We start from the raw sequence: 13431 nt of genomic DNA on the forward strand, positions 1-13431 counted from the left end.
AGAGAGCCAGTCACCAAAGGGTGGGCAGAGACAGATATACAGTAGCTGCTCCAAAGTCATTACTAAGCGCAGGTTAACTCAGTCAGACCTGCCAAGGAGCCTGCTGATGTTCAAGAAATCGACCTTTCTCTTAAGATTTCCGATAATCGTGCCTCTTGTGCTCTCCTTGTTATGATAAAATGACAGGGCAATTGTACAGACGTTTTTGTCTGCAGATAGGCTCCACTGTGCCTCCTCCCACACAGAATCAATAGCTTCCTTTTACACAAACACAACTGTGAGTACAGCGTAAGCACACGTTAAATGGCCTTTACGAAGGCACACAGATAACATATATCAAACCCTTAGACTGAGAGTGTACAGCCTAGCAAACAACTCTGTGAGGCTGTATTTAGGCCCAGCAATGCTTTGAGCTAAAGTCGTTAGGCGTCAGCCTCATGGGAAACATTAATGACCCAGGGGGGGCATTAACGAATTTCATGGAAATCCATCCAATAGCCAAGATATTTCGGTCTAGACCAAAGTGGTAGATCGGCCTGCTGACCTACAGGCTGACATTGCCATGCTATCATTTAGTTGGATTTGTTTAGGGGTTAATGAAAATACATTTTCATATTACTATTTTAACATATTTCTTATACATCTCTGTTCCTATTACTAGAACACGTTAAATGCAGAGTCTATTTCAGCGTGTCATTGTGTGTATGTGCCGCACGATTAAAAAGAGGTTTAATAATCCTCCATTTCCTTTCCTAATTTCCTTCCCTGCTCGAACAGCGAAGGTGACTCGGCTAACTGTCAAGGTCTTTTCAGGATCTTACTGTTTGGGAGGGCGTGGGCCAGATAGAAAGGCATATTGTGTCTGATTTAACAGCATGGCACGACTGACTTATTCAATCTGCAACCATTCTTCTGAACTGTAGGAATTTAAAGACATGGATGGTTTGATAAACAAGAGAAGAGGAGAGAATGAACACGAGTTGTGTCAGGTCATGGTAAAATGTAAAATTAAATGTAATAAAACCACATCTTTGGATTCAGTCGCTGTATTTTAAATAAGACATTCCTTTTTTGGGTATACAAGTTTCTTTTGATATCGGTGCACTTTCAGAAGAATCCTTGCAGTGCATGATCCTTGACTGCAGAGGGAGAGTTTGCCTTGCCTGCAGTTTGTTTGTCAGTCTTTCTGTTGTTCGGGTGAACTTTTGTTGCCTTGACGTGCACCAGGTCTATTTTGTCCTTTTCAAATAAAAATACGAGACATTAAACTACCCTTCAGCGCTGTCAGAGAGCAGGGCTGAAATCTGCACTGTATAACTGTTTGAAGGAGGAAAAATAAATTGGCATAAAAAAAAGAAAGACCTTAACAAAAAGGAAAAAGCTGAATCATAAAAGGCGTGAAAGGGCTTTTGGTTTGCAATGGGCTCTATGGGATTATAATATTATTCAATCATTTCATATTTGTTTTGGGCACAAAACCAACAAAAGGATTCGTATTATGAAATCAGCTTCCTTGAACTAAAGATTAAGGTTATTACTGCTGCTTTTGAAAGCCATTAAGGGAAATGCGCTCTCACAACAGGGAATCAAATTATGTGTTGAAAATGTACGATAGCGAATGGAGCCAGAAGAGGTGAAGCCTTAAAGAGCCTGTGACACGGTTTTCCCCCATCATCCAAACCCATCAATTTGAGTACATACTGTCCCCTTGAAAACCGTTACTGAACTGATTTTGGATATTTGTACTTTGATAACCATTAATCTGCCTTCAATGTTGACAATTTTCTGGATCTTCTCGCGGATTCTTCAAGTCCCGCCAAATGATGGGTGACGTCATTGCGGGCACAGCGCTCCAGCTGCACCGTCCAGGATCCCAGCATCTGCATGTAAACCTTTATATATATATACAGTCAGATGTAAACGCACGACGGCGCACACAGCAGCAAGCTCAGACAGCGATGACAGGTTAATGTTGAACGTGTCTGAGAGCTCATATGAGGCTGAAGGATCGGTTTATGTTGTATCGTCTAAGTTTAAGAATGAGGTGCGTCAATATGGGCGATCATATGGTCATGTAGCCAGTGGTGGACTGGGACTAAAAATCATCCCGGGACTCTCGACCGGCCCACTTCGGTACCGAGCTGTCAACGGGGGGAGCGGGGGATGTAAAATACAAATATAATGTATAATGTCTGTGTCTTTGACATTAGCGCTGCTAGCCACCTGTGCCCTGTACTACGAAGCCAGTTCAACAGACCCTGGATATGTTTGAGTAACAAACAAACTAACAACAACAAACTAACAAACGAGATCTCGCTAAGCGGTCCTACGACGCTGGTTATCAACTCGGTAAATCAAGCCAGTGTTTCTCTCTCCAGCTGAGAGCGCGTTCACGTCTAAGACACGAGTGGATCTGACTTTAATTACATTTGTCTCGAGTGTTTCGTCAACATAATGTGTTAAATAATACTTCTGCATCCAGTCTGTGACACTGTGAGTGTTGCACGGCCAGATGAGGCTGGAGAAGCTGACTCAGATAAGGAAATATATGATATATTATGATATTATCTGATCGATGATCTGATGTAATATGAATGATAAGTGCGACACGTCGGCGTCTTCTCTGCATACGGCAGTTTAAACTGTATTTCCTTTATCCTGTAATATGACTTGAGAGATTTAAACTCCGCACACTGAGTGGATCTCTTTTCTATAGACGCCGGAGGCGGGCAGCGTCAGGTAAAATAAGTTATTTAGCCTTCTCAAACCTGAGCCTCACGCGCCGCCTATGGGGGATGTGCTAGTTACTTATCCGACCGGCCCACTTCGGTACCGGCCCATCGGGATTCGTCCCGATGGCCAGTCCGCCACTGCACCCAGCCCACGTAAACTGTCAACGGGGGGAGCCTCGCTGCGGGGAAACGGTGGACCTAGTGTCCCGATCGGAGTGGGAATAATAATAATAATCCGTGCATTTTATCCATTAATTTCCCCAACATTGTGGTAAAAAACCACACGTTTAATCCACGTTGTTGGTGTACTACAACTACAAAAAGCATCGGTTTGTTTTCTCATCAGTAAATGCAGACCGGCTCAAACAAACGATTTTTAATCATCATCCTCACTCATCATTTAATGTATCATATGTTCGCCGAATTGACATGAAAGCACTAATAAATGTAGTTTCATCCACTTGAGTTTATAACCACAAAAATAATCGATTTGTTTTTATATCACATCCGATGGGAGGAAATTCAGCAGCTCTCACTCCCGATTTGTAATCCTAATGTAATCATCATCTTCACCACGATAATTTATGTTTATGTCGCCGAATTGACATGAAAGCACTGACAAATATGAATATACTGTAGTCAACTTCATTAAAACGTTATTAACGTGCCTAAACTCAGTAATTCACCATTTCTACGCATGACACAACACACTTTGTCCGTGTTTGGCTCTCGAAGCGTTCCCGCATTGACGTCACTTCCGGCTTCCCCCAAAACTTCAAAATGAGTGAAGGAATTTCCCCGCGATGTTCGAAATTATTGATATTTAACGAAACGGTATCGCTTTTTCTTTTTTAAACTGACGGTTCGAGATTACTAGTAGCCCAATATTTCATTGCACAACAGTTGTTGGGATGGTGTCACAGGCTCTTTAATTAGAAGGCTTAACATGGAACAATCTGAATCATGGTCATATTGTGCTTCCAGTGAAACCACAAGCTACTTCGCCTCTGAGGTCAAGGAATTCAACCGTTTAAGCTATAATAACGCACCCTGCTCTCCGACTGAAGAGCACCACCCAAAAACAAAGGAATATGACTATTAATCATTTTCAAGATTAGTGTTTTTTAGATAATGAGTTTTCAGATCATTGTTGAATGTAGTGCTACACTGTTATGCCGGTGGCTCTAAGTTAAACGGTGCGCTATCTTTTATAGCATCTGCCTTTACAGACTAACGCACCACCAGCAAATTGATGAATCGGCAGCCCAGTAAAAACAAAGCATTATTAAACGACATCGCAAATCCATCGGCTCACTGCTACCTCACATGTTCGATAAAGATGGCCTTGGTATAGCAATCATGCTTGTGATGAATCTGTAAATTAAATGTCCTTTTTCAACATATTCCATCTGACCGTCATTTATTCATATTATTAGTTTTGAATCAGATAAAGAAATAATGGAATGATGATCTTTTCGATCTCTGAAAAAATAAATGAAAGACTTTCTATAGGAAGTAATGTAAAACAAAGAAAGCGATACAAAGATGGAGCACAGTGATGATGGATGACATACAGTAGTGTTTTGTCATTGTGACAGTCTTTTAAAACATGTAATTATACCTACGAGGGAGAAAGAACACGCCTTGTCAGTGTAGACATCTTTTAATTGCTAAACATTAATGTAACTGCAATTTAATGGTTAAATAATGTCTTACTGAGTGCTTCAGCCGATAAGTCGTTTGCATTATTCCGTGTAATATAACTAGACTTTTATGATAAAAGTACTTGACAAACCATCTCAAAGTTCTTTGCTGATATATCTTTGTTTAAATAACACATAGTAACGCTGTTTAGATTACAGATTGTTTGACAAATATAATTGTCGTGTTTTCAAGCATTGCAGTATTCAGTTACATTTGATTTTTAAATTCACCAATGGATAAGATATAAAGAAAACTTACAAAATAGGAAAAACATCTTGATAATCGAGTCATTAACATAATACAACTCCATCGTTTGTTTATTTAAGCTGTAGAAACGTTGGCTACCAAAACGTTTCCGCAGGATTTTCGCCACGATAACTAAAAGTGTAAAGATGTCTTATCAGCCAGAACGACTGACAGCACGAGTGTGGGTGTGCAGTGTCTGTTATTTAGCTCGAAAGCTGTTAAATACCAAATGCAGGCATTTAAATGTCAGATTTCTGATCTTGTTTACTTATTGTTCGATGAGTTCTTCATTTCAATCAAAGTGTTTAAACAACTTCATGTATGACTACTTGTGTTTGGCAACCATCTAAGATGTGTCATATAATACACACAACAGTAAGGGAAGGTAAACACAACTCATACAACTCAACCTTAAGTTTGACAAAGAAGTAAAACTAAAATGTATCATATGCATCATGTTAAACCACACAGATAAATCATCTGAATAAAACTGAGCAGTTCATATTTAAATCCAATACTTAGTATCCCTATATTCAAAGTGCAAACACAGATTTACAGGCCGCACTTTTCTCTATCAGCAGCACTCTGCGTCACTGTACTGCTTCAAGGCAGGCACCATGGGTATTTTGACTGTTATGTGATGAGGATCCTAATTAGCCGCTACATTCCTTCATTTAACGAGTGCAGAGTTAAACAGTGTTAACACCAGCACAAATGTCAACGGTGCTGACTTTGTAGCATCTAATTTAGCTGGCTTAAAAAAAGGCTATTCTGTTACAGCTAGAAGTACTATCCATTTTTTCTCACCAACAGTGCCTTGTTAAACCAAGCCTTCATGCATTAGATACAGGTTCCCTCTCAAGGGTTTGCAATTTAAGGCTATGTATGTTCTACACAAAGACTTTCTGATAGGATATTATTCAATACATGAAAGTGTATTGTACCATTTCCTTAAAATGCAGATGTATGGATGGAAAGCAAGACAGATAGACAGACAACTAGCTATTATAGCAAATCAGAGACAGAGAAAGACTGATAGAGACAAAAAACAGCAAGTCGGACAGTCAGGCAATAAAGTCAGACAGACATCTAGATAGAAAAGACAGATACTAAGAGACACATTGAGATAGCTAGCAGGTCAGTCAGACAGACGGATAGAAAGAAAGATTGACAGATGCTCTTCCACGGAGGGATTTTAATCGATCCAAATTAATGATGAGAATCCACTTTCTACAAAGAGTGTCTTAAGACAGATGTGTAAATGTGAAACAGCATGTCACATACATTAACTGGGAGCTCCGTGACTAGCCGTAGGGTCCAACATGTGTGTGTGCTGGGCAGCTTGTGTGTGATAAGTGGAAGGCTGTTTTCCCCTGAGGGCTCGCGTTGCTGTACCGTAGCTTCTACTGTACTCAGAAAAATCAAACTGATTTACGCTCTCCTCGTGATTGCACTTTTGCGAGCAGTAAAAAGAATAGCCAGCAGTGGCAAAGTATCATCAGAGTAATGCCAATGCAGCAATATATACTCCTAATCATTCTGCCCTTGTACCATCTTGTCAATCACTCCACGCTCCTTTTCCTTTTACCAAATGTGAGTCAGGAAAGGTGTGGTCCATGTGGGCGTTGTGATGAGAACAATGAAGAATAATACAGTATATTAAGTACTGTTGGGACACACCGTCATCCTCTGGTGCCACAAATGAGCCAATTAGGCGCAGACTTGTCTCTTCATGAAGATGCTACTAATGGTGAACGAAGCAATGAGATTTTGATTTCCCTGACAATCTCCACTGAAATTTGATGCATTTTTGGAGCAAAGTGAATGTACAATGTGTGTGTGTGTGTGTGTGTGTGTGTGTGTGTGTGTGTGTGTGTGTGTGTGTGTGTGTGTGTGTGTGTGTGTGTGTGTGTGTGTGTGTGTGTGTGTGTGTGTGTGTGTGTGTGTGTGTGTGTGTGTGTGTGTGTGTGTGTGTGTGTGTGTGGTGATGTTCTTTCATCTTAGCTCCTACTCTGAGTGTGTTCTTCAGCATAAGAATTCTTAGTGTTAATATACGGCTTTACGTCAGCCTGATCTCCCGCTGACACCGGAGGTTTTTTTTCAGAGCATTAACATTTGAATTAAAGAGCTGAAATCATCTCACATACAAATGTCATGTTTTTTATGGACAGCAGCTGCTCTCATTAGTCCCAACTCACCATAGTCGCTCTCATAAAAGATGATGAACTTCTGCCAGTGTAGTTCTGAGACGAGGGTGAGCAGCACGTCGTTGATTCGAACAGGTGGACGGGCAGCCAACGTGTAGCTCTCTCCTTCTGGGCTGGGGTTGAGTTGGCAGGCGGTGCGGGGCGCGCCATCCCCATTTCTCTGGATGAAGAGGTGGGGAATGTGCATTGCATCTGTGAGAGACTGCAGGGCACTCGCAGCTGCGCAGCCAGTGGATGTGACCAGAGCGAGGATCCCCTGGTTCATCAGCTCACATGCTGCACAGAGGAAAGAATAACAGAGGGAAGATGGGTGAAGAAAAAGGAGTAATGGGGTGCATAGTGCATACAATGATTTAAAGAAAGGAAATAGAATATAGGATAAGGTAATAGGAGGGAAAGAATAATGAGAAAAGCAAAATATATGGAGGAAGATGGAGTCGGGTAAGAAGAAGAGGAGAAATAAGGCAAAACATGGTTAGATTTGCAATTCAAAGTCAATTACAGCATGTTGTTCATTGAACAAATATGTCAGGTTGTTAGAGCACTGTACATTATTCAAGAAAGTGTGCTCAACTGGTTTTAAGAATTCAAGATGGGTCTTTGTCATAGGCGGCGCGTGAGGCTCAGGTTTGGGAAGGCTAAATAACTTCTTTTACCTGACGCTGCCCGCCTCCGGTGTCTATAGAAAATAGATAAACTCAGTGTGCGGAGTTTAAATCTCTCAAGTCATATTACAGGATAAAGGAAATACAGTTTAAACTGCCGTATGCAGAGAAGACGCCGACATGTCGCACTTATCATTCAAATTACATCATCAATCAGATCATCGATCATATAATATCATAATATATCATATATTTCCTTATCTGAGCCAGCTTCTCCAGCCGTATCTGGCCGTGCAACACTTACAGTGTCACATACTGTATGCAGAAGTATTATTTTAAGCAACACATTATGTTGACGAAACACTCGAGTCAAATGTAATTAAAGTCAGATCCACTCGTGTCTTAGATGTGGCAGTGATATCATAAAACTATATGCTTTCAAACACTCGGTAGGCCTAGTTATTTTTTAACCAGTTGTTCTGTATTCACCTTGCAGGTGCAACTCTGTGGCTTGTATCCTGGATTATATGTTTAAGTCATGGATGTTTAAAGTTCATATTTGTCTAATATTAGTTTACTTTTCATTACTGAAGTATGACGCTGCACTTGTCCCTGTTTGTGATTGGTCAAATGTAGCTAACCCCGCCCCTTTCACGTGAATGCGCTCTCAGCTGGTGAGAGAAACCCTGGCTTGATTTACCGAGTTGATAACCAGCGTCGTAGGACCGCTTAGCGAGATCTCGTTTGTTAGTTTGTTTGTTACTCAAACATATCCAGGGTCTGTTGAACTGGCTTCGTAGTACAGGGCACATGTGGCTAGCAGCGCTAATGTCAAAGACACAGACATTATACATTATATTTGTATTTTACCAGGATGCAGTGACACAACTATTTGGGAAGGCTTAGCCTTCCCTAGCCTACAGCACCCGCCGCCCCTGGTCTTTGTGTATCCTCCTTAGGATTACATCTGAGCCTCTGCAGTAGAGAAGAGATCACAGAAAGGAGGAGATTGGTTCTCAAATTGTATTATAATGTGTAGACGAGAGATTCAGAGGGGGGCATCCTCTAATCCTTTTCCACAGACAAAAATGAGACAGCTGATTAAAGCCAAACATGCTAGCTCAAGTCAGCAGTCGCTTGAAAATCAGCAGATGACTCAGAGTGGTACAGGAGTCAGTGTGGTACTTAGTAGAGAACGGAAGTCACAAATTAAAACCAGGAATATGTTATTATAAACTTAATTCTGTCACATCCACCTCTCTCAATAAACATGGTGAACATCTGTAAACCAGCACAGACTCAGACTGCAGACTCAAGCTTGTAAAGTATGTGGTGGGTCTTAAAGCCCCATCATGTCATTTGGGCTAAATCTGTTTCAGATCCTCTTAGGGCAGGTCAGCATGTCTGCTGGGCAAAATGCCAAATAGTTTATAAAGATGAAAATGCTAGCTTGGACATTATTAATATGTCTGCAATTGACAAGAAAAGCTGTTCTTTCTAAGTGGTGGTAAATATTTAATGAGAGTGGGTAGACTGAAGCTGCAGTGATGTGATCTATAAAGTACTCATTATTTGCGGTTGATCAATGACCTAAAAGATAAGATCTACCAAAAAAACATGTTTATTTCATACCAAAGGAAGAGGAGAGATCTTTAAATAAATCTATACAATTAATTTGGAGCAAACCACATTTGTTGTAATGTATGGTGAAAACGTAATATGAAGTTAAAAGTGTCTTTTACATTTGACTTCACTGGTGTTTCCAATGCTTTTCAAAACGTTTTCGCCAGAATACTGATCATCCTACTTTCTCAATGGTGGGTTCAACACACAGGCTTAAACTAACTGCATCAAATCAGGCAATATCCCAGGACACTCACTCTATTCTAAAGCAAAAGATGACTTTCTAAGTTCAAACCACAACTTTTATAATTGTATAAGGAACAGTACACATTCATATTGTTGACCCTTTATAGCTTTGACCAACCCTTCTTGTGTTGTGTGTGTATTCACGTCATAAAGCAAATCATATGTGTCCCTTCTTACAGGTTACAAATATGCAAAACACTGAAACAGGCAATCAGCATAAAAGAGAAAGTGATGGTGATCCAAATGCAAAACAGTTTTAATGAAGAATATCGAATTTCATATAATCTTAGACTCTGTTATGAAGTGCATAATAATATACTGCAGGGATTTTCTAATTGAGCAAGTGAAACGGTACAGGGTACTGCTAATGCTGCCTTGAACATTCAAGCCATCACTTCTCACACAGCAGGACTGCTATGAACCTTCTAAGAAGCATGAGTACTGATCACCATGAACATATCATTAGCATATACAGGTAAGAAACTGTTAAGTCCACCATGATACTGGAGGCAGTAAAGGAGACTGAGGGGACGACAGGGGAGGGTGGTTTTGGAGAAAAGGTGTTAGGGGGGGGTTGATAAGGGGGGGGGGGGGGTGTTCTGTCAATGGGGCCGCACTGGGGAAGGGTTGTGTATGTCTGTGCGAAAGTATTGCAGAGGGGAAGGACTATTAATGTGACAAATGATGAATTCATCGGCTGACTGTAAGCACAGGAGTACATTAGGGCTCTGTAAATCATGCGTACAGGGGCAACTAAATATCATGCTGAGGAGGAGCGGGAGAGGAGGGATGGCACAGCCGAGGAAGAGGTAGACGCACTGTAGTTAAAGTAGAACAAAAATGTAAAGTGCAAGGTAAAATATAGGGATTATGTGCATCTTTTTACATGAATGCTAAGGAAAGTGCAAGATGTATTGATGCACAGGAAGTGTGATAATGTTGACATGGACGCCAGCATTTCCACCAGGGATTGGCAAAGATAATCCTTTGTGCAACATGAAATTCTAATGCTGTGCTCAGCAGGAAGTTATGTGATTGACAGTAATATAAATCCAGAGCACGATCTAACACTTATCGAATGTCAAAACGTGTAACAATAAACTGTGTACTATGCACTATACTCTCTTCCTGAGAGATGCCAGTGTTATTGCTGCCATTGTAAAGAGGCTGCATGCACTTATAGCTGAAACAAGACGATTCATGGACCATTCAAGAACAGTTTTAAGCGATTTTAATCAATCATCAAATGTAAAATAGCAAACATTCTCTGAGCTATTCAAATGGGAAGACTGACATTTTTCTGTGTGTTGTACTACTTTAAATTAAATATTTTGAATCTCGATTGGGTTTTGTCTGAAGATATCTTATACCTTGTTAAGGACATTTTCAAATATTATTTGACATTCTATAGTTGAAAAAAATTAATAACCCAAATAATTATTCCAACAGATGAGTTGATAATGAATACAATCGGAAAATACAGAAGTACAAATATAAAATGGTCAAATGAATTGTTATATTTTGAGACTGTAATGAAATGAGGCTGTGGTCAAGAGGATTGGCATCCCTTGTTTTGTGTCAGCAGAACTGTTAGTGCTTGCAGGATTACTGCAGTATCACATTTATCATTTATTTCACCAGTTCCACCATCTGCTTATGTGAGAGACTCCAAATGATATACCTTATTTTTTGCTGAAAGACCACTGGTCTATACAAAAATATTTGTTTTAGTCTGATGAGCCCATGAGTGTCCCTCGGCCACTTTAAGCAGACTAAAGTGTGTCCGTGGCCATTTTGGCTTGGTAATGGCCCATTATGCAGCAGACAGCCCGCTGACAGGAGGCAGGAGCGCTCAACAGTCATTGGCAAGATGATAATGGTGGAATAATCACTCTTAAATGTTCCTCCTGAAGTGGACAGAGGCCATCACTCATTTTCTGCTAGAATATTTCTGCGATATGACATCTAATGTCAGCAGTCTTATATATACACCTTAAAGAAATAGCTTGGAAAATCCATATAAACCTTCCTATACCCATCTTTAATATTTATAATCCTATTGATTCGGAATAATTTGATAAATGAATAGACTCTGTATATGGATGCCAATGGATAGGGGGAAGAATTTATTACATTTTTAAATTTGTAATTCAAGGAAAAAAACTGAAAATACTGCAGCTCCAGCGCTGTGGCACAGCACATGATGCATGTCCAGTGGCATTCATTGCACCAATAGGAAGTGTTTGCTGCTACAAGTCCAGAGTCATTTCACTCTGTGATATTACAACTTTTCCTTAAATAAAATATATATAAGTGTAGTTCTTCCACCTCTGCATTAGCTTTCAATCATGTGTGGACACCCAGCACTAAACTTGATTTCTCCCCTGAAAAGTCAATCTCCAGAGCAATGGCTATTTTTTCCTTGATATTTGTCTTTATAATGACGGGACTGTTTGTCATATAACTGGTGATATTTCCCGACCTCGATCTCTCCTCATCCATTCTTCGACTCACACGAAAGACAGCAAAGGCAAGAGGTGAGCTCAGTTGAGCTACCACGGGAGCCAAAGCAGAGAGCGAGTGGAGGAAAACCGTTTTTTAAGGGCGCCGTATCGGAAAAAAGAGAATGTTGCGAAGTGATGCTGTGTGCCTAGCTGCTGCAGGTGTGCAGGTTCTCTATTGGTTTGTTTCAGCACTAATAGGGAGATGAAAAACGCACCCATACTGTCAGCAAATGCAGGGACCATAACAGGAAAGGGGCTTGTAGATTGTTGGCATAGACATGTTCATAAACTCATAATTGACATTGCTATAAAAGGACATCTGCCATGCGGATTAGGGCTGATCAACAAAAGTACAGTATTTCTCAGCAGAAGTCCTCGCCTCATCAGACCAGTGCGGTTATGCAGAGATTGGTCGAGGGAGAAAGAACATTAGCATCAAGACACCAGGCTGAAAGAAGACATTTCAGCTTTGTGCCACACAATCTGTTTCCTACGAAAACAAGCTGTCGACGGTGTCTTGCCCTCATTTTACAAATGTAATATGAAGGCAGGAAACAAACCACCACACCACTGATGTAGTGAATATTGCATAAATGGGGTCTGTCTTAGTGATTTCACAGTCATTTTGTTTGCTCTGACTCAGAGCACAATCTTGGGATACGAAAGAGTCACCACTGAGACAAATGCTGCGATGTTGTCAACACCACCCTACCCTGCTGCGACAATGGTGTAACTACAGCCTAATTGAGACAGCTTATAATGCGTGATTCAGAATAAAATGTCTGTTTTGTTTCCCTAAGAGACTGCTTGAAAAGGCTTTGATTGTATTGTAATACTGTCTGTTTCGTTTAGGATGAGCATCTACTTATTCCCTCAGAATATGAATACATATAATATGATGAGGAAGATGTTGAAGAAAAATGGAAATAAGAATGGGTTTAGAGAGTTTAGATTTAAATGAAAAACAATCATAGAGAAATTAATGCAACTAGAATATTGTCTACGCTATTTAATTTGGGATTCAATTGTTACAAAGTTGAAGCCAAGCCAAAACTGCAAAGAACCTTTATAATCATAAACTTACATACAGTACATTTTTGTACTTGAGTCTATCAACTTTGGACCAGGCTCCACGTCTTTTCAGCACAGATTACTAATGACAAGATAATGTCAGGTCATTGATGGTTTTTAAGGGATGACAAGCACAAAATACAGTTTATTTGATCTTTTCACAAGAGCCTTAAATGATCCATATCACCCTCAGCTAAGAGGAGACCGGATGTTGGGTTATTTCCTCATTATCAATGGGCCCTTCCACTTTGCTTTTTGGCAGCTTCCCAAAACATAATAGCTGTTCTCATTCATAACACTCCGTTCGATGTCTCACTATGGGATGCGCCTCATCGCGGAGCAAACAGAAGCATCAATCTCATTACGCCAATCCTGATTGGCTGGTGATCTTGACGTCAGCGTCAGGGGAAATCACCCCCTATAAGTAGCTTGAGCCACGACGCATGCGTCATTCAAACACCTCTTCTCGCTTCAGAGCACATCTCACAGTAGC

General features: G+C 40.5%; 1 protein-coding gene across 4 annotated transcripts in view; it reads right to left on the reverse strand.

Moving 5' to 3' along the window:
* Positions 1 to 13431, reverse strand: part of grid1a (glutamate receptor, ionotropic, delta 1a) — a 255784-nt gene that overhangs the window by 95791 nt on the left and 146562 nt on the right. For all 4 annotated transcript variants that reach the window (XM_034101483.1, XM_034101482.1, XM_034101485.1 and 1 more), the window contains one exon: positions 6881 to 7165. In XM_034101483.1, coding sequence (XP_033957374.1) covers positions 6881 to 7165 — 285 coding nt within the window. The remainder of the gene's footprint in view (positions 1 to 6880; positions 7166 to 13431) is intronic.

This window comes from Pseudochaenichthys georgianus, chromosome 15 (genome assembly GCF_902827115.2).
Source record: "Pseudochaenichthys georgianus chromosome 15, fPseGeo1.2, whole genome shotgun sequence".
In the NCBI taxonomy this organism is placed as follows: Eukaryota; Metazoa; Chordata; class Actinopteri; order Perciformes; family Channichthyidae; genus Pseudochaenichthys; species Pseudochaenichthys georgianus.